Source organism: Tachypleus tridentatus, chromosome 13 (genome assembly GCF_004210375.1).
Source record: "Tachypleus tridentatus isolate NWPU-2018 chromosome 13, ASM421037v1, whole genome shotgun sequence".
Taxonomy (NCBI): domain Eukaryota; kingdom Metazoa; phylum Arthropoda; class Merostomata; order Xiphosura; family Limulidae; genus Tachypleus; species Tachypleus tridentatus.
The window spans coordinates 112,343,514-112,366,882 of record NC_134837.1 but is presented as its reverse complement, the minus strand read 5'-3'; the positions used below and the strand labels follow the sequence as shown (position 1 = coordinate 112,366,882).

At 32.3% G+C, this 23,369-nt stretch overlaps 1 protein-coding gene across 5 annotated transcripts; it reads right to left on the bottom strand.

Moving 5' to 3' along the window:
- Positions 1 to 138: 138 nt before the first annotated feature.
- Positions 139 to 23,242, bottom strand: wuho (tRNA (guanine-N(7)-)-methyltransferase non-catalytic subunit wuho). Of its 5 annotated transcripts, XM_076479727.1 has the most exons (10): positions 22,975 to 23,238; positions 13,678 to 13,779; positions 11,854 to 12,015; positions 8,570 to 8,726; positions 7,181 to 7,293; positions 5,661 to 5,721; positions 4,443 to 4,690; positions 2,959 to 3,148; positions 1,473 to 1,554; positions 139 to 381 (listed from the first exon to the last, which is right to left on the bottom strand). In XM_076479727.1, exons 1-10 carry the CDS (start codon positions 23,055 to 23,057, stop codon positions 236 to 238), a joined length of 1,344 nt encoding a protein of 447 aa, XP_076335842.1. In that variant the 5' UTR covers positions 23,058 to 23,238; the 3' UTR covers positions 139 to 235. The 5 variants fall into 5 exon arrangements, with proteins under 5 accessions (XP_076335842.1, XP_076335845.1, XP_076335843.1 ...); XM_076479730.1 differs by lacking the exon at positions 11,854 to 12,015 and having other exon boundaries at positions 22,975 to 23,242; XM_076479728.1 differs by lacking the exon at positions 13,678 to 13,779 and having other exon boundaries at positions 22,975 to 23,240.
- Between the last annotated feature and the right edge of the window lie 127 nt (positions 23,243 to 23,369).

Genomic DNA, 23,369 nt, shown 5'->3' with positions numbered 1-23,369 from the left:
TAATAAAAACCATCATTGCTTTGTTTCTTTTTTCTTCTCCTTTGATAGAAATGAGACAAAATTAATTTCTGTGTTATGCTAAGACTCATTTCATTAAGCCTAATGAAACACAGTAAAATATTTATGTATACTACTGTTTGAGATGCAGCTATAGGTTTTTTAATTCTTTACTTTTCAATTATAATTTCAAAAAATATCCTTGTACATATATACATGGTCATACAGAAACAGAAAATTATTTAGTTTTGATGATTTTACATTCTGTGTCTTCCCGGTCTCCTTTCTGTAACAATCTATACTCTTTTTTTCTTTTGTATTCCTCCATATTATCATACCACTGTTTGTATAAGAATTGGTAGTTGGTTTTGGCAGAATCAGCAGCTGAAAAGAAAACAATAACATTTACTTTTATGATACTTTGTTTTATGAAAAAATGTAAATTTCACACTAGCCAACTGAATAAACATAAATACTTTGTTATATTTCACTTTCCTTAACTAATATATTATTGTTTTTGCTATAACTGTAAGTAAAGTACACAAACACTTTAAACTGTTAAATTTCAAATGCCAAACTGATGTTTACATAACCATGTAGTGATGTTAACCAATCAAGAGAATTTGAACGTTCACAAGCCAACTAATTCTAAACAACAACAAAACTTTTAACACTGTCTGATATAAGTGATCAATAAGCTACACTACTTATGTTTTTTTATGAACAATCTTATTACCTCTCACTAGTTTATCATAACATAAATGCAAGACTTTGACAACTAATGGGAGCTAAAAGTGTGTTGTGAAATTCATAAATGATATCAGAGTTTAATCCTGAACTGGAATTTTTGGTATCTATTTTGGTACAAGAGTAATTTCTTGCTAGATATGAAAGTAAAACACTAATACATAATGTTATGGTTTAATTATGACTTGCACTAATGTAACATTCAAATAGAGGAATAAAGTTTCCATAGTTTTCAAAACCTGCCACCTGAAAGTTCATTCAAATAATTACGCAGTTAGAATAATTAAATGCCTAGATAATAATACATAAGCCTGAAACACAGTTAAAGAATCAACTTTTCTTTACATATTCATCCTGTAACAACTGAAGACCATCTACCACAACTTAGTATGAAAGAGATACTATTACTCTCAGTACCAGAGATACATTAATGTAGCAAAGGTCAAGAAAGAATTATACCATACTATTCATCCACTTCAACAGTATATTTAAGACTGCCATGCAGAGAAAAATAATGTTTTATCACCAATACCCAAGGTACGTGTTATCATCACTGTCAACAGGATACTTCAGTACAGAGAAAGTCGATAACAAAAATATTACAAGTATTTAACACTGCATGTGAATATTGGTAACAATACTTACACTGTCATTACAGAATGATATACTGGTTAATACTGATACAAATCAAAGGATGATATACAAGTGTAAAAGAGTGAAGTTTTCACCTTTGAAAAATTCCCACTGGTTGTTCATTATCTCCATGACTTGGAAATACTGATGTTGTAATTCCTTTGTTACTTCCTGAATCTACATGGAGAAATAAGACTGCTTATACTGTTGTTTTTGTTCCTTTTATTCTTCAACTATACACTGTGGACCATAAACGAGTTCATAACAGGACCGAGATGTTATAAAAACTTGGACCTACATTCAATAAATAACCATTCATAATAATATTTAACAGAGAAACCTAACAAAATATTATCCCCATCCAAGTCAAAGTGTATGCCATAACTTTTTACAGTTTTATTTAAAATTTAATCAGTTTTATTATCAATGTATGTGTGTAAACTTGGTATCAAAATGTAGTTTATAATTTATATTTTAGTATTATACAAGTTTGATGTATTAGTTTTCAAAGGCAGTATTTAAATAAATTCTCAATTTTCAATTCTCTGGGTCACATAATGTGTTCAAGCACAAAATTCTCCTTTACACATTTTTTCTTTTTATGCATTCTAGGATGTCTGTAGAAAGCTACAGATGTTGGAAAACCTGAATATTAAATTTTCATTTCCTGTATTCTCAATATGTTGAGATATCAATAAATTTATCAAATCTACCAGTGAAACTCTTCCCATCTTATATTTATACTGAAAAGGCATATAAATTTTTATTTGGATATATAACTTAGTGAAATTAAGATGGGCTTAGCTTTACGTTTCTTTGAACGCTAATAATGTTTAGAGCTCTTGACAGCTGGCTAACTATTTACTACTTGTAACAAAAGGAAAATGATTCAAAGTACAGGAAATAAAACAATAAACAGAGAAGGAAGGGATAACAGCTGAAGGTAAGAAAACAGACTACCTTACACAATGATCCATGAACAGAAAAATAAATATATTTTTCATATCACTATATGTTGATTATTTTACCACAGTTAGTTAGGATGGAGAAAATAGCAAATAAAATACAGTTTTACTAAAATAAAATATTTTGATATTTACTTTGGAGGTTCTAGACATTATGCAATGGGAGAAAAAATGCATTCTATCTTGTCTTGTAACTATATACTTGAAAACATTACCAAAGAAAAAAATCCTATAGATTTGTTTCATGTGAATCCTGTAAAGCAGTGGTTTCCAACCTCTTTTATGCTAGGCACCCCTAAAAATTTTAATATGTTCTCGCACCCCTCATAGTAATTATTTATTTAAGAATAAAGGTGAAGGTGGCCAAAACAAATGTTATCTCGCACTCCCTGGAACGCTATCTCGCACCCCAGGTTGGGAACCACTGCTGTAAACTTTTAAACTAAGTACTAGGTTATTATATTTTTCATGTTGTAGCAAATGACTTGTATAAATATTGTTCAGTCCACTCTGGACTGAGTGGACCTCAGATGGACTAGATAAAGAAAGTTGTGTTAACAACTACAATAGTCTAAAACTAATGTCTTAATAGAAGTATAATTAATTTTAAACTAACCTGTTTGCTTTTGCTCTCAAAAACCCTAACAGTCTGTCCTTCTTCTGGAACAAGAAGCCAGAGATACTTGTTATCATCAATGCAACAATCCCATGGCTCAGCTGTACAAGTAATTATTTGGGTAAACTGACATGTTACAGATTCAGGTAAACCTTCTACAATTACTTGACATACAGCAACACCTGGTATTCTGCATATTAAGAAAACAAAGTAAAGAAACTCAACTACTGGATATATCTTGTTAACAATAAAGAGCATTTTGATAACACCAAATTATGAAATAATCACAAAATATAAAACCAAACTATAAGAAAAATAATTAAAATTCCTACTCCAGATTAAAAGAAGTAAATACATTAATTTTCATATCTTATATAAAAATATATGAAGACTACTAGACGTTTAGAAAAATGTGTTTCAGAATTTTTATTCAAAGAACAGAGGGCTACCTGCTCAATGCTATTATTATTTCAAACTGAAGGACTAGAGGGAAGGTAGCTAGACAGTGCTATCTATCACTAATCCTTGGACTACTCTTACCTGACCAAACAACAGAATTTGACCACCACTCTTACAGCTCATCCATATTTCTTAAGTTTCAGCAGCAACAGGCCACATACTATGTCCACTCAAACTTACAGTATTAGCATGCTAACGACCAGGTCAAACTCTTTTGTTTTCTAGATAAAAACTTTTAGGATACGAAGCACTATGGTATACTTACTAAGGTTTCCCATTAATATTTTACCATACAAATCAAAATCTTGGACATAGTAATGAAACACAAAACTCATAGGTTATCTTGGCATAGGCAAGTTAGTATATGATCTTCATGTGATAGTTTTACACAACCCTACTTCATGATTTAAAAAAAAAAAAAGTACCTGCAAATGTACATTTTCAGATACAATGGAGTACTACGAGACTGAGAAAGAACAAATTTGATCTTTTGAAGAAGACAATGCATACAATTTTCCTTTTTTTTAAAGCCAATTATACTTTATGGTTTCTGCAATAATTCACAAGGATGAATTATTTACAACACAGGAATTCTTCATGGTTTTCTCTCATTGCATCTGAAGAAATCATATATTATCTATAAAATTCAAATACTAGTAGATGTACCCATGTAATGTATGGCAAGAGGTTTAAGAAATTGAATAAATCATTTATATGATTCATTAATTGAAGTTCTATGACATATAATAACTATGTAGAATCAATGATTGAACCTGGTTTTCATTGTGGGTCTCTACACTTTATCATGTAAAACAATATTAGAAGTTCTCAAGTATATAACACCCATGTTGAATCAATGGCAAGATCTGGTTTCCTTCATGGGACTGCCAACACTGTAATATATACCAGAGTTCAACCAGTCAGCTTGGTTCAATTCAATTGAGATGAAACATTATAAGCTACCAATTCACATTGAAAGTTGCTCATCAAAAACTAGACACAGAAACAGAACCCACTGTACTTACCCATCAAGTAAAGCAATGATCTGGTCTCCACTGGAATGATTTAAACATTGTATTGAACGAATGATAGGATCTGGTTTTTCTCCCGAATCTCTCTGCAGATGTTTCACTGTTCCTTCATGAGAATTCTTGTCATCATAGTCCACAGACTGTTGATGATCAGACAACAACAGATGAGAAATATTGTCTGCATAGTTTAACTGAAAAACTTCTTCTCCATCGATGTACCTCCACAATCTCAATGTTTTATCCTGAAAAATGAAACTCAGAGTTGTAGATTATACACAGTAGTTACACATTACGTTACATAAGATAATGTATGTTCTCATGTTTACACAGATGCACAGTGTAGGAAGTTATTTTAACAATAAAACTAAAATGTCACTATCGATATTGAAAATAAACTTGATATGATAATAAAAAACAAATTAATAGTAACAACAATAAAATATTCTCTGATCAGGATTCACAGTTTCTAAATAAATATGCTATTTAAAAGTACCAAAACAAACTTTCAAAGCTAAGCAATACAGCACATGCACTGCTGTGCGAATTAATTTTTGTATTACATATAATTCATTTCTGGACCAAAATCCAATCAAAGTCCAGAGATTTTTCTGTACTTAAATCACTTTTCATTTTTAACTGCACTATATATTCCAACTTATATTTGATTTCATAAGTAAACTTTTCAGGTTATAAACATGCAAATTTTGTTGTTACTCTCAACCTAAGATTTTTTTTTTCAACATTTGGCTAACAGACTGGACTTCCCACAACAAGTTCAAAATAATTTACCAGGACATTTGACACTTTTGCATCACCTATCATGTCTATACCATCATCAAATCTTGTCCACATTTTTAAAAGTTTATTTAATTTACCATATTTTAATTTAGTTAGCTGTTCATGGAATTATTAACTGTTTTTAAACCAGATAATACATTTGATAAAGTCACAGTTATCCATGATCATCTGCAGGTTTAATATTAATTTTGAAAATTAACATTTTTGCAGGAATCCTGGATTAATCTTTAAGTTTATTTGCCAATGAAAATGGATGATATGTTTGAAAATAATAAATACACCATTTATTAAAATATATGAAATGTTCTTTTATGAAATGAAAACATAATGTCCGACATCTATAGAGAAACACAGTGCATGTAGGCCCTAAAAACCATTTTAAAAGGAAAAGTGATGCACCAAAATCATACATACTCCAGATGCTGAAACAAGGAACTCTGGATGGCTAGGCAAAATAGCAAGAGATGTGACAAACCTGAAAAAGACAATGGAAGATGATTTTGAAGAGTCTAAACAAAAGTAGAAAAACGCACCAAGCAATATATTTAAAAAGTGCACAAAGAGTGATCAGTGGTATACATGTATATGCTTTTTTGCTGTTTTGTTTATAGGTAAACACTCTTCCAGTGCAAGGTTTAGTTTTTAATTTACACAGAAACAGAAACAATTTTGTACATTGAAAGAAGTATTCAGTAAAATAATTATTCATTTCAAAATGTTTAACTAATATTCACTATTCATATTCTTAAAGTTACAAAATTGTTGATTTTATCGCATTACAAAATACTTAATATAATACTTTTCAAAGCTAAAACAAATACTGTACAAGGCAAATAAGCCTTTTTCAGTGCTCTGTAAAAATAAAGCAGAATGAAACAACCTGAACATAATTGTGATTCAGGAAAGCTTATAAAATATTCTTTCTTTTGGTTAACCACAGATGGCTGATTTATATACTTAATGCTTGTTATAGTTTCCTCTGCCACTAGGCCCAGCAGTGACAAAATAATATTTTAACTTTGTTGTTGTTCTTTCTACTGATGCTGATGTGTTCTACTAGTTTAAGAAACTGTTCAACTTAATACTGATCCTACATTACACAATTATACTCAGTACATTACTAGGTGTTAGATCAACTTAATACTCTTCGTACATTACATGATTATACTCAGTACATTACTAGGTGTTAGACCAACTTAATAGTCATCCTACATTACATGATTATACTCAGTACATTACTAGGTGTTAGATCAACTTAATACTCATTCTACATTACATGATTATACTCAGTACATTATTAGGTGTTAGATCAACTTAATACTCATTGTACATTACATGATTATACTCAGTACATTACTAGGTGTTAGACCAACTTAATAGTCATCCTACATTACATGATTATACTCAGTACATTTCTAGGTGTTAGATCAACTTAATACTCATTGTACATTACATGATTATACTCAGTACATTACTAGGTGTTAGACCAACTTAATAGTCATCCTACATTACATGATTATACTCAGTACATTACTAGGTGTTAGATCAACTTAATACTCATTGTACATTACATGATTATACTCAGTACATTACTAGGTGTTAGACCAACTTAATAGACATCCTACATTACATGATTATACTCAGTACATTACTAGGTGTTAGACCAACTTAATAGTCATCCTACATTACATGATTATACTCAGTACATTACTAGGTGTTAGACCAACTTAATAGTCATCCTACATTACATGATTATACTCAGTACATTACTAGGTGTTAGATCAATTTAATACTCATCTTACATTACATGATTATACTCAGTATATTATTAGGTGTCAGATCAACTTAATACTCATCCTACACAACATGATTATACACAGTACATTATTAGGTGTTAGATCAATTTAAAGAACATACAAATAAGGTCTACTTACTCTGTGTGTCCAAGACAATATGTATGAATGTTGTACGCATTTGGATAAGATGTTACTCTGATTTTTTCATCCCTATCACAAGTTATAATAAACCTTCCATCTGGTGTGATAACCTAAAAATTGAAGACTGTTAAAATGCAAAAAGGAAAAACAATGATATAATTATCTGTGACAATTACAGAATTTACAGATTTCAAAGGCAATAGTATTGATCCATTGTGAGTACTTTTGAATGGACTTAGTCTTAAGTAGAGACATTTTGGTATTCCTTTGTTTTTGGCCTCCATGAGTTAAAGGAGGCCTGTGATTGGACAGTGTTTATGGATGTTAAAAAGAATGAATAGCTCAATCTAATTGGATGACAAGTGCAATTTTGTTACAGAGCTATTTAGGTTTGATGATCAGAGGTGCCTAGAGAGTGTTAATGTCTGAGCCAAGACCTCAGTTTGTATCTTCGAAACAATAATTCTGAGTTTCATCTTGGCTCATAAAAATCTTTAGACACATGTAATCAACAGACCTACATAGCTCTTCCATAAGAATATAGTTATTGTCCAACCAGATAAAGCCATTCAGTCCTTTTCACAGCCATAAACACTGTCCAATCATATTACCAGATGAAGATAAATGCAAAAGTGCCTAAAAACTGCCAGGTCTTGTCCTTCCAAGACAAACATTCCATGTAGAATTACAAATTGCAGATCAAATTTTAATGTTAACATATTACTTTGTGATACTGAAGCCACACAAAAGGATGATTTTCTTGTATTATTAAGCAGTGTTTACCCAAATGTGTACATAAGAATTGTAATACTTACCGAAAGCTTGCCAAGTTTCTTAAAGACACATTTAATAATTTATAAGTTAATGGTCAGCTGGTAGTTTTAAGGATGATGAGAGTGAAAGAGCCTCTATCAGTAAAGTTTATTAACATACAAGGAAATGTTAGAGAGCAGTTGAATGTTTGAGCAATGATATTATTTAGAGTAAGTATTCAATTTTTAAAACCCAACAAAATTTAAGTAGATAAAAAGAAAAACATTTAAAATACTATTCTCAAAAATGGATTAAAAGTTTGCTCTAATGTTTCATTCTTTTAAGAAAGAAGTAAATAATTTTCTTTGTCTTCTAAATACCTTCTTCTATACAAGAACTATCTGGAACAATTCATCTTTTACTGGATGAAAAAGTCTTTCCTGAGGATAGTTAGATAGACAAAAGGTTTTAGATGAAAAAATATTAACTTAACACTTTACGTGCATTTCTTCAAAAAGCCAAAAAAAGTTTTCTTTCATCACATCCAAATTAAAACAAGAAATCAAACTGACAAACTATGATTATATATTTTGGCATGTATTTCTAAAACTGTCCCATGTAGGGTTTACTTACCATATCCAGTAATATAGAAAGATGACCCAGCACCAAGACAGCTTCTTGTAGAGTGTTACTAACAGAGAACTTGTAAACATCACCAGTTCTATCAGCTACAAGGATATCAACACCTTGTGGAGAAAACAAAAGGTGGGCAGCTTTCCTCACCAAATATCTTTTGAGTATATGGAAAAAATAAGACTATTTACCAGTAATATATCAAGTGGATTTTTCTATACTGTACTGTGGTTATCTTTTGTTGCATTTATGTTTATATTAAGGCATTTCTCTACGTACTAAATTGTAAACACTCTTGTAATATTAACAGCTTCATGATGTAGCATCTAGTAAATTAATGTTTGAAATATTTCTTTTTGTAATTAGAAAACTTTAAAATGTTCAGTATAATTAATTATCTATATGGATATCAAGTTAGTTTACACCTGTTATACCTGATGTAGCATTTTCAAAACTTACTAACTCTGTCTACTTATCAATTTACAAACAAAACTCTAAACATAATTTCAAAGGTTTTTTAGTACTTGATTATAAACACAAAAAATAATTTTGTAAAGCATTTCTGATCTTCTCAAAAGCAAATCTTTGAATCAACAAATGTTTATAGACAAGAAAATATGTAACAAGTGAAGGCTACATTTAAACATACACATGCAAAAAGAAAAAAAAAAACAACTTAAAATTGTGACAACCACAAACCTTTAAACATATGAATACATGTGTGTGTAGAAGACAATATATTCCTTTTATCTTTTCAAACCATATGAATGTAATGTGAAATTCCAATACTCCCTCTCCCCCTACTGAATTGTCAAAAAGTAGGAACTTGCACCAAGAGGTCAAAACTAATGACAATAAGATGAAAACACCATTATTTTGACATGCACAGTAAATTATCTATTTGTATAAAGCTAACAGGAAAAAACATATGTGCTAAAAAACTATGTTTCAAAGGAACACACTCTACCATTTTCACATACTTTTTGCATATATTTTTCTGCTGTTGGCTTTAAGCAAATAAATTATAATGTATGTCAAAACTTTGAAGCCATCATCTTATTTCTACTGAAATGCCACCTAAGAGCTGTTTGTCTGAGATACTGAATGTCAGAAATAATAAGAAACAACCCAAAATTCAAGTATTAAAATTTGAGGACTGGTATGAATGTTTTAGTAACATTCAGATATTAACCCTTAAATTAATAACTTCCATTTATACTGGCAGCATCCACATAAAGTACTTTTATGTTTTTGCCTAATACAATTACAGAGCTGACCAAACTAAATGGGTTAAATAATTAATTTTACACGTAGATTTCTGAGAATTAATTTATGAAATTAATTCAATACTGAAGGTACTTCTGTTTAAGTTTAGGTTTTATTATTAAGACCTACAAGCAATAAATGTGAATGAAGAAATAAATAGTTTAAAAAGCTGATGGAACCTCATTAATAATTCTAGAGTTAACCCTTTTGTTGTGGATCACTGGTCAAAGGTCATGTTATTGCATTTGTTGACCTGCATTCAAAGTTTTATTGAACTACATACTTTATGAATTGATGTCAATAAGTTTGGAATCAAATTGTAGATTATAATTCAAACTTTCATGTTATATACAAGTTAACTTCTTAATTTAAAAGTGGATATTAAAAGAACACACCTAAATATAGATTTTAGTGACACACTTGGTATGTTAAATGTAGTTTTGTATAAATTAGGAACTTGAATTGGCAATATTATTAAGCTACAATATAAAATAAGAATCTTGTATCTTTTTATTTTGCTAAGATATGGCTTATGTGCTTAATCAAACACAATGGCTCCATTTACCTCTTTCCATTTTCAAAACGGTCCTTTATGTACACTTACTTCAATATATTACACAAATAACCAATTGACAGCTTAAAATATTCCCAAAGTGCTTTTCTCAGCCATTTTAATCTTAGAAAAGGCTACCACATTCTTTCGGTTCATGATTTCAAGAAGGTAGGTTATATCTTTAGTCTGCTCAAAGTTTCATATTTTTTAAAATCTAAATACATCTTAGTTACTAAGCTTAATACATTATAGTGGAATTCTATTCTATCAGTGTAGTTATTTACAATTTTTTTTGTTATTGAACTGTTTATATGAAACCAAAAAAAATTTGTTTGATATCCTTCATGTGCAAAATTTTAAAAGGGTTAGCAACTTATGTCTAACAGCAACCAAGTACAAAGGTTGTAAGGATAAGAGATAATTGTTTGTTAACTTCTTGATTTATTGTCCTATATTTTAAGAAAACCAAGTGTAACAAGTTATTTCTGAATAGTAATAATCTATACACATATGTAATGTATAATAATTGAATGTGACTATATATTACAAAAAAGTACACAGGAAAGACTAAAGATCAATTTTATATTACTGAACATGTGACCTGAGTGCACATGTACCATGTTAATGCAAGTTATGTAATGTTACCTTGGCATGACAAGAAGGTCAATATAATAAAATAATAATTATATGTAAATGTATAGTGTTCTGAGACTTAAGCTACTTAAGAGTAAATATTTTTATTTTTGTGTCATAATATGTAGTCATTCTAGCATGGAAAATGCATAATTCTTTTAATGCTGGTTGCAAAGTTAGTCATGTGAGAGACCCCACATAGTTAATAGTATAGAAAATAATACATAATAGAAAGTCTTACTGAAAACAAGCATTTTAAATGTATTTAGCAGGTTCTAGAGATTATGAAATTAATATTTGAGAGTTTTGGGATGAAGGATAGTTTGTTTTTTTAATAATAACATGAAATCACTTTGCACTCAGACCAGTGATAAAAATACTATTTCCAAGAAATCTTTAGTAAAAAATGTTAATTAAAATATTTGATTTTTTGCATACAAAATACTTGTAATCTTTACTAAAAGTTTAACAAATTTTGTGAAGATACACAGGCTGTATCAAAAGTTATAATGCAAATACTTAATGTATGCAAATGTGTAGATAAACTTGTGTATATACCTAGCCAGTAGCAAAGGAATTAATTAATACAATTATTCTTGAACGTTGTGAAAATGGAGGAAAAAAGGGTTAATTGCATTCATTATTTCTCTACTAAAACATAATAGTATAGCATTTACATGCAAGATGATGATGTTAGGCTTGCAAAGCAGGGAAGATTATAATAACCTCCAGTGTAATGCATCTGCAATTTTCTTCTAAAGATCTACAATATTTGTCTAATTTGATTTCTAGTTTTTAGTTACAAAATAAACATGAATTCTAAGTAGTCTACCTTGTGTTAAATAAGTTCCATTTCTGGTCTTCTACTCCTATTTGCCATACTATAAGTTGTTTATTGTCATCTGCAACAGCAAAGTATTTCCCACATGGTGAAAATGTTCCACATAAAATCTTTGTTTCACATTTTGATTTCTTCTGCTTCTCTGTAAAAGTCCTGTGATAAATATTTCTCAGTAATATTTACACATTCTAAGTAATTGTCTTTAGATTCAGACCAAAATATTTTTTCTACTTAGTTACTTGTATATATATGAAACAAAAAAATAGGTCTGTTTGTCTGTTATCTAACTACTACTAGGTTGCTGGGTCCAAACTCAGCCAAGTCTTGTGGGATGATAGCTTGGAACAAGGGCCATGTTAATGAGTGGTTCACAAACCCTCTTCTCCCATTACTGAGTATTTATTATCCGTGATGCAAGGTAACATTTGCTATGTTTATAACAGCACCACTCCTTACACTAAAAACAAAAAACTATTAAATTTTCTCTAAAACAACACACACAGTGTGGTGAGAGGGCACACAAATGCCTTGTATATCTCAAAACTGCACGATCATTCTCAATGAAGAAATGTAATGAAATAAAATGGCTTCCATCACTAATCTAATATGACAAATTCCACTGAAGTTTCTGCTCTAACAGCTATCATATGACTGATGTGAAGAGCCATTTCTTGGGTTATACCCACTTCCTATTTTGATCTGTGATCTTTCAACTCTGGTCCCTGATACACTTTTTTCACCAATGACTGTTGACTAATTAATCATGTGAAACACTGTGGAAGGCCATTCAGAGCTGGGTGTTGAAAGCAGGTAAAAGAATTCACTCCAACTGTCACTACCTCTTCCTACAAAGTTACTCTGACCATTGCACATTGTAAACATAGAGTTCTTAAAGCTTATACTAAATGTTTAGCAAGGTTATTATGAATACTCTAATAATACATTATAAATAAACTGAGTAAAAGTTTGGATTCTTGTGTTATTTACCACATCATCTACCACATATTTTTTTCAGATCAAAACCTGGACAAAGGATGGATACTTCAAGTTGTTTAAAATAAATGACTTTCATTTATTCAATGACACAAATGTATAATAAGCCTACATAATGCAGTTATTTGGGCTAAATAATAGTTTAATATATCTGAAAAAATAACTAATACCTAAAATTATGAAACAAATCATGTTTAATTCCAGTTAAGTTGAAAGTAAAGGGTCTGTTGTTTAATGAGGACCATACCTGGACATTCTGGTTTTTACCAGTATCTTAACAATAACAGAGTTTATATTCAGGAAGATATGTCCTGGTATGTATAATACCATGTTTAGTGTGGAGATGATAAAAAAAAGATATGTACAAAATAGGATAAATTGATAAGTGTTAAATCACGATTTAGGTCTGTACAATGTGTTTACATCTTCGCAACAAATTCTTGATGCACTGTACAACAAATTAATCATTTTAGGAATATTTATTAGGAATGGAAATATAAGTGCTTTCAGTTGTTTACAAGGTCAAGTATTTTATCACAAAATAAGTCCAATCTTTCAGAACCTCTTAGAAAAACTGGAATATTGGAACATGTAGCAGAGAGTAGAAAGAAAAGTTTCATATCACTAACACTGTTCCTGCTTTAACTCTAATAAACTCAAACAGTAATTTACCTCAGAGTCTGAAAATTTTTACCAAAAATAATAAAGGATTGGTTTTGTATTTGTACTTGAGTTCAAAGTAGAAAATTTACAGTTAAATTCTCACTTTCTAAACCAAATAAATACACAATGAATAATGAAACAAAACAACTGACAACTTACTCTTTCTTCTCAGAACCTTCACAATCTTGTGTTTTTAAATCAGTTCTTGAGGAGGACTTAATAGGTTTTGGACAATCCACAAAATAAGTTTCTGGGATTTTGCTATAAATTTAAGAAGAGTTATAGTTTTTCTATACTGAATATGTATTTATAATAAGTACTTAACCCCTCTTACAAGATTAGCTATTCCCATTCAGTGCTGCCCTCTATATGAAAACTTGTTTTTTACATGTCACAAGCCTTGTGCTTCCCCTCGTTAGAATCATCATATTCGAACATGTACATCATGCAAATTGTTATGTGTCATCCATCAGCCAATAATGGAATAACATTCTCATGCAATGAATGTGACTCCCTTCACACTCCTTTACCAAAACATCACTTTAGGTACAGGACAATTATAACTTCTGATACAGTACTTACCCCTTCTCTTAAGATTAACTAGAATCCCATATTGAAAAAGAGTGCCAGTGTGAGTGAATAACAGAAGCACCCAAACAATCATCTGAAGGATACACCTGCCCATGAGAGAAAGAAATCCAGAGTACAGAGGAAGGGAACTGCCCCCTTTCTGAGCCAAGTATACTTTTTGTCTATATGTACAATCAGTAAAGCACAAGGGGAAAACATCATAAGGCACAGAGTTGGTAGGGTGTTTTGGTCCATGCTTGGCAAGTCAGTTACATCCAAAATCTCTACTGGGTACCCACATCCATGCAATGGTAGGAAGGGGATCATACTGTTTTCACCTCCAACCCATCGGTTAGAGATTAAAACCTAATCTGATTACTGCATGCTACACAAGGATGAACACCCTACATCAACTCAGGAATAGCCATCCTGAATCGAAAGAATGGATTCAGCTTGTGCAAGTACTTGCATTGATTCATTCACTCGAACCAAACACCTCAATGCAAGGAACCAATGTCAGCGTCATAGTAGGATGAGGGTTACAGCTGGTCTGGAATGACCAACAGGAAGCCATGTCAATTATTTCTGTGACAAATCAACTCTATGATACTGTAAATGGTACAAGGAGGCCATATCATCTAGTAAGGTGGCAAACCAACTCCTATGATTGTGTAAATAGCTTCAAAATGTCACTGTCCATTAGTGAGGGGACAGATCAACTCCTGTGGTGGCCACATCACATTTACACCAGTAGAACACCACTGCCCTATTCTCAACTGAATGGCTATAACTAATCTTTTTATGAAACCTTTTCAAGAAGGTGCCTCCATGGCCAACTGCTCCATGCAATCTATTGGGAGTACGATCTGAAAAGGATATGTTTATGAGCAGTTACTGCAAGGTAGATATGTTTCCAGCAATCTTGTGAAATGCCTCATCTCTACAGTAAGCATGCAGAGCCATGAATGACAGAGCACAAGTCTACATGGCTTATAGTGAAGACTTGAAATTAAGGAAAACCTGTTCAGGCATCACTTATCACAAAGTGCAGCTTGTGTGATAAAAGGGAAGAAAAAAAAAGGCTCCTTAAAAAGAGGAAAATGAACAAAAATAAAACTTACCACTTAAAGTTGCATCAAAGTCTTTTATACGGCCACAGGTCGAAGATGAAACCCTGATGCAGACAAAGTGCAATGCAAAGAAGATAGTGGGAAACAAACATACTGAACATGATCGATAGATCATCATGGAGAATCTCCTCCAACAGACAACAAAGACAAGAATGAGGGAAAATGTGAGAAGACAGAGTCAATGGGAGGGTACATGGAATATGGTCTGGGATGAAGAAGGTAGAACAGCTGAAATCATTCTTGATGACCTTGATGGCTCTTTGTTAACCTAAAGATGTCCTAGGAAGGTCGAAACATTGTTCTCTGCTTATCAATAAAATTGTTGTTAATACTCATGCCAACTGTTCTAAGCTGAAATCACTCACAGCTTGATATTATCAGGGACAAGAGCAAATACAATGAACTAATAAAAGGAGAAAGATACAAGACCCTGAAATATATAAAGAATAAAATCATTCAAGTCAAAACTTAATAATGGCAAAAAAACTCTCAGGATATCTGTGGAGATCCTCTGAAGGCTGATGTAAGGAAGAAAGATACCAGAGAATAGTATGTGTAAGACTAATAGTTGATTTGACATCTGCCACCCAGAGGTAAAAACCAAACAACTGCTAATCAAAAACAATATAACCAGCCTGATGGTAAGAAATAGGTGAAAGGCATGAAACAACACAAAGCTGAGATAGAAATTCCAAGAAGTTCAAATTAGACTTAGAAGAATCTCTGGGTTGAGAATGGAATGATTAGCAAACTCTAGAGACAAAAAAAGACAAAGTCCTCATCAACAGCAAATGCTCAGTAGTTTCATTTGAAGCCATGGCAAAGTCTGTGGAAAAAGCTGGACCATGTAAGTAGTAAGATGAACATAAAAATGGACTGCACCAAAAAGTTTCACAAAACTCAAGTGCAGGAATAAAGATGCAAATTAACTGATAAATATGAAAAAAAAAGAACCTGATTGAACAACTCAAATGAAGTTTAAAATGAACCATTTCATGAAGAGAAGTTGAACATGCAGCAATAATTAAATAAAAGCCCACTTAAACTAGAAAACTGACAAACAAGAAGTGAAGGTTCAGTAGAGAAGTGTAAATGATGACGAGAAACCCACTTGAAGTAAAAATGTATATCAAGACAGCTGGTATGCCTATTAAAACTTTTATTAAAGTAGAGAACAATGTTTTAAATGATGGAGGTTGAAACACCCATACCAGTCATCTTGAGATACAAGTGTAGGAGTCACACATTGGGATATCTAATTCCAAAATGGGATGCAAGGCATGTGGCATGTGTAAAGAAAGAGTTTGCATATATAGGGCAGCACTGAACAACAATAGCCAATCTTGTGAGAAAAGGTAAGTACCATATTAAAAAATACTTTAAGTTTTACTTACATTCAAGTAGAAGATAAAACAATTACTTTATTACCAGAAATACTACACCATCTAGTGCACTAATTTGTATGGACAACCAAAGTACATGTAAATAAAATGTAAGCACAAAGAACATTCAATTTATTTCGATTTTATGTATTGCTTGTCCTACTGCATCTATAAAAGATACGATTAGAAGTAATAACAATAAATTCTAATATAATTTACAGCCATATACCATTTGATATATTACTGAATTCTAAACTTTCATTAAATTATGTTAATAGAGTCAGGAATCTGTGCCGAGACCACTGAATTCTGAGATAACATTAACTGATGGTGGTTTAGCACAGTCAGAGATTTGTGCTAGGCCCACTGAATTCTGAAATTAACATTAAACAGTTTTGGTTTAACATAGTCAGGAATCTGTGATGGGACCACTGAAATTTGAAATTACATTATGTTGATTTAAGCACAGTCAGAAATATGGATAAACATGCAGATTCTTGGAGTAGTTGTTAATACACTGAACCCTTTTGCTTGAGGATAAATAAGAGAAAAATTTAGGGTAACCTGTGCAACTAGAAGGATAAAATAGCAAATTAGTAGTAGAAATCAAAGAAACAAGAGGTAATGGCAAATATACAGAGGGGGTTCATGGGACACTACATACAAACTTTGGACTGGAGAAGTACAAAAGGCCCCAGTGCAAAGCTGAAGCCCCTGATGGCAGATAAGATCCAGCATGTTTAGTGCTGAGGTTCTGGCAGAACCATAGACCCATAGTCAAGTTTGGATTGGATAAGGGCATGATAAATTTTAAGCACGGAGTATCGATCCACTCCCCAAGAGGTGGAAGAGAGAACATGGGGGATGTTCATTGCTCTTATGCATTTGACACGAAGTTACTTGATATGGGAAATAAAGTTTAATTTACGGTCAAATATAAGACCTAAGAACTTTGCCTCAGCAACAAGAGTAAGTACATCATTATCAAAACAAAGTTCTGGATCTGGATGAATACCCCTTTGGTCGCAGAAATGTTCACAAACAGTTTTAGAGAAAAAAGTTGAAACCTATTTACTATGGTCCACTTAAGTATATGATTGATTGATTGCAGTTTGTAGCTGTCATTCAATAAACTTCATGTTTGGTGATTAACATGAGATGTAAAAGTCATCAACGAAAAAAACCATTTGCAAATGTAAGGGATAGCTGTTCACTGATGGCATTAATCTTTATAATGATAAGTGTGACACTCAGAACACAGCCCTAAAGGACTCCAAGTTCCTATGGGAGAAAACGGGAAAGTGTTGAGCCCACACAGACCTGGAATTGGCAGTTCACTAAAAAAAATGGTTAATAAAAAGTGGCAAATTACCACGCAAACCATATGAGTGAAGGTCTAGCAAGATTTATTTCCATGTTGTATCATAATCTTTCTCTAAATAAAAAAAAAAGAAACAAGATGTTGTCACTTCAAAAAGGCTTCTCTAACTGATGTTTCAAGGCAAATTAATGGTCTATCGTGGAGTGTTGTCTTTGGAACCCGTGCTGAGTAGGTGAGAGAAGGTTGTTTGATTCAAGGGCCCAAACAAGACAAGCATTAATCATCCTCTTTAAGGTCTTACTGAGAAAACTTGTCAAAGCAATAGAATGGTAATTCAAAGGAATCTTTGGATCCTTCCCAGGTTTAAGAATAGGGAGTACAATAGCTTGGCACCAAGCATTAGGAAAGACATTCTCCTACCATATCCAGTTAAAGACAGCCAGGAGAATAGTAAGAGAGGCAAGAGAAAGGTGGCATAGTATCTCATAATGTATATAATCAGGTCCAACTGATGTATTGCCAGACCAATGAAATGCAAGTTTGAGTTCCACCAGTGTAAGAGGGCAATTGTAGTAATAGGGATGATCAGTCAAAAAGGAAAGAGGCAGATGTTCAATTAGTGTTTTAATAGCTAAGAAGGAAGGGGATGAGTTTGAAGAGCTAGACACATGAAACATTCACCAAAAATACTGGCAATGCTCTGAGCATCAGCAACTTCATGGACATTGAATATTAAGATAGAGGGAGGGGCAAAAGTATACTGTCAACTCACCTTCTGGATCTTGTCCCATATGACTTTTGAATTAGTGTTTGAAAAAATGCTGGAGTTATATTTAATCCAAGATTCCTTCTGGCTTTGACGTCTGACTCGCTGAGCCTGTGCAAAGGCTTGCTGAAATGCAATGCAGTTTGCAAGCATGGGATATCTACAAAATTTATCCCAAGCACGTTTCTGAACTTTTTTGTTATAGAACAAGTAGAATGTCACCAAGGGCAAGGATGCCATGGGAAAGATGTCGAGGTTTTGGATATGCACTGAGCAGCTGCTTGGACAATACAGTTAGTTACTGCTGCTACACATTCATCTATTGATCATTTACATAAGATGGCAGGATCAAGATCTGAGAGAGCAGTGAAAGAGAGCCAGTTGGCCTGGCCCAACTTCCACTGAGGCACACAAGTCAGGTGGCACTGACCACAGTCAATCTCTCTTAATATGATAGGAAAATGATCACTACCCCGTGGATTGATGTCAATCTCCCAAGAAAAGCAAGTTAAAAGTGAAGGGGAACAAATAAAGAGATCTATGGCAGTAAATGACTGACTGGGTGCATGAAAATATGCATAAAGCCAGTATTGAAGAAAGACAGGTTGTGATTCAGGAGCATATGCTCTATAGCACAACCCCTCACATCAATACCAGAACCACCTCAGAGGGGATTATGCCTATTAAAATCCCCCAAAATTAAAAAAGGGGTTGGCAGTTGCTCAATGAGGGAATCAAGGTCTGAGGGATGATAATTTTTTCCAGGGGTATGGTGCACAGAGCAAACAGTGATGGTATGACCCAAAGAAATACTGGTGGCTACAGCTTCCAAGGACATATTCAAATATAAGGATCAGGTGGGCACATATTGATCAACCAGCAGTGCTACTCCCCAACGTCCTTGTCCTACATGACCTGCCATTTCAGCATAAGCAGTATTGTCGAATTGTGACTGTATTAGTAGGTTTTAAAAATGTTTCCTGTAAAGAGAGGATGATAAAAAGTCAATCAAATCCTTGATGTCATTCACATTTGATTGAAAACCTTGACAATTCCATTGGATTAGCATGGCCATTTTTATTTATTTTGGAGGAGAATATGACATCAAGACCTTATGCTTGTGACAGCACTTTTTTTCTTTATTGGATGTGGGTCAGTCACTCTCTAGTGATCCTGCTCTGGATCGAGTAAGCAGGTCAGAGTTTGTAGACATATGTTCCAATGATTGAGGATGTGAACGAATGGGTTGTTTGATTTTTGGGGTGTCAAGAGAGGAAGACCCCATGAAAACACCTGGGCTTGAACAAGGTGAAGTTAGGCAATGACTGGAAGATGTGGTAGAGACAGAGATAGAAGTTGATAATGATTTGTTAACTTTGTTGATTTTGGAGGGTACTAGATTAAGATGTGCTGTTAAGGATTCTGTAGGAAACATTGAAAGGTCTGTCTGGACTCTTACTGTAGTAGTAGAATGGATTACAGCAGCAAAAGTCCAGGATGGAATTGGAAATAGTAATTTCCAAGCCTCTGAATAATTAATATTATGAAGTGTCTTGAGATGTTGTACTTCTTTCTCTTCCACCCATTTAGGGCAGGAAGTAAAATAGGAAGGATGTGGACCATTACAGTTAACACAATGCAGTTCTAGTTGGCATTCAAAAGCATCATGGTCTTTACCAGCATAACGGGCACATGTTAAGGAACCACAGCAAGATGTTTTCGAGTGACCAAATCGTTGAAAATGAAAACATCTAACAGGGTTAGGAATACAAGGCCATACCTCACAATTCAGATATCCTGCCTTGACTGTGGTAGGAGGACGTGATGTTGTAAATGTTAATATTAGAACATTTGTTAGCTCCATAATCCCATCTCTATGAGTGAAAAGAAACAAGAGATCAAATGGATGGTTAATGTAACAGCTGCTCGGAAACAGGATGTGTTGGGTTTATAAGAGTGCAGAGAAGTAAAAACCATTAGGGTTATAGAATAATATCAACCAACATGGATAAACTAGTAACTTATAGGTTTGAACTTTTTACTTCTTGTGTTGACAAAAGGAAATGAGGTTTACTCTCTTATTAAGTACACTTGTAATGTTGATTTCAGAGAACAGTAAAAAAGGAACTAGGACTGGAATTTGTTTGCCAGGTGCTAAGGAATGGAACATTATAATGAGTGATGACAGTTTAGATACTGGTACCAAGATGCATTCTATTTATTATTATAAATCAGAACAACTACTTAAATGGTACAGAAAGCTTCTTCAGAAGTGAAGACATGGCCCTTTTTAGAAACTTCTTCATGGGAAAGGTGAGACTGAAGCACTTAACTGGATCCAATGCATGAAATATTAGAGCTGCAGGTGGGCTGGTTAGATCTACAGGATTGATTTCAAGGTAAGAGTTAAATCGTATGCTAGAAATAAGTTATACTTGAGCAGGTTAGGTAGAAGGATATTTAGGGAACTTCTAAATGCATTTATTAAAGTAGCATAACTGTATTTTATGGTTCACCAATTTTTTTATATACTGATGATGGTGCAGTGTTAATTTCAGTATATTCTGGCATCTCATTAAGCAATGCAGTTGATTTATGACCATTAACAGGACTTTCTTAGCTGTGTAAGCTCTGGCATTTGCAAGATAAAAAAAAAGTATTTCAAAGAAAAACACAAATGTAGGTATTTACTTATTACAAAAATGGCTATCAAAACAAAACTTGGATGGAATGCTACAGCAACTGATTTATGATTTGTCACTTTGGTTATTAAAATGTACAAGTCAGTAATGTAAAAATGATACACAATACCACTCACTCTACAAGGTCAATGTCACTGACATACTGTCAATTTGAAGATAAATCATTCTTAAACTCCTAAAACAATATAAAACAGTAACTATGTTCATTATTTATTCATAAGATACAGCTCACTGAAAATGCACAGTCTTTAGAAATCAATCAAAGCAAAAAGTAATGGCATCATAGATGAATATTATGTTTTAATAGCACCTTTATTGCACACTACTATTACATGTACACTACCATTAAAATGAAATTTCAAGCTCATTCAAAGTCAGTATAAATACAGGAGCTGAAAGACTGTAAAAAACCTCATATTAGAAAAACACTAATTTGAACATCATATCTTTAATCATTTCATATTGGACCTAGTTACAAATTGGTTGGAGATATTGTCTAATGGTTTATTTAGAAACTAATTTCAAAATTACTTTGAGAAATAAAAATAAAAGATCACAGATCCACATTAAAATGGATTACAAAAGAAACAAAACTACATGCATCATTATTTACTGGCTATATAATGACAAGACAAACTGTAATAAACTTTCTGTTATGCCTAAGAGTTCCTTAGTTGTTTCTCCAGCTCATGGCAATTCATCATGAGTTTTTTTTTTTTTTTTTTTTTTACACACACACACTGTTCACAGTCCTCTTTGTAATGATCTTTGGCTTGCTTTGAAAAAAAAAAAAAAAAAAAGTCATTCAAAATGTGTATTTGTTAGCTATGTCCAATGATACCAAAAAGGCTCAGAGCTTTTGTTCCACAACAGACTGATAGCAATTAAAATCATTTTCTTGCATTAAAAGTGACTACATTATAATTTTCGATGATGAAATGTCATACAAGCTGGGAAAAACACACTGATTCTCCAAGAGCATGGGTGAGTGCTGTTCAAACAAATATGCAATTATCTGATTTTTGCAATTAAAAGTTGTAAATATATTCACGTGTAGATAAAAAACAACAACAAATACAATATTTCTCAATTGACTTATGCAGGCAGTTTTTTACTTTTTCATGAAAGTTCTGTTATGCAAAGATCAAACTAATGCCCATAAGATGACCAGAAACACAATTTTTTTTTCTTTACAAATACAATTGTGTAATAATAAACACCCTAACTCAGGAACAGATATGCTATAGTAATTGGAATTTTCATGTGTCCAATACAGATGGATAAGCGACTATTTGGAATCCTACTCATGTTAATGTCCTATAAATAAAAAAAATATATATCGCCTATTGTAGACGATTCATATCCATACTAATCATCCTCATAATGAATTATGTATGATTACCATGAATTAATGTGGAACAAGGTTAACCGACCACAATTTTAAAAACATAATAAAAAAAAATCTAACACTCAGTACCAAATATATGTTTAGAACGATTCATTATGGTTTATTACCAAAATTCAAGAACTATGTGCAAAATACAGAATAAGGAAATATATATATATAGACTGTAAATGTAATTACCTGTTACTGTCTATCCTGTAAATACATAACCTACTCTCACACATAAACACCACATGTTCGTATTTCGAAATAACGAACGCCATCTTATTAAAACAGAAAAACTGCTGACTTTTAGTTTATGAGTATCACTAAAGGGCTACTTTTCAAATTGTAACAGCTTCTTATATATTTTCCTGAAATAATGGAATTATGATACACCTTATTAAAATTTCATTTAACTCTTAGTCAAATATAGATTAATAACAAATGTAGTAAATAATAGTGAATGAAAGTTATGAATATGCACTTATTACAAAGAGAGACTTATAATAATAGGTGACAGAGAGATAACTTCGTAATGATTTCTTAAATTTTTTTTTTGCAATATTTCCAACTAATATTTTAAAATATATTTA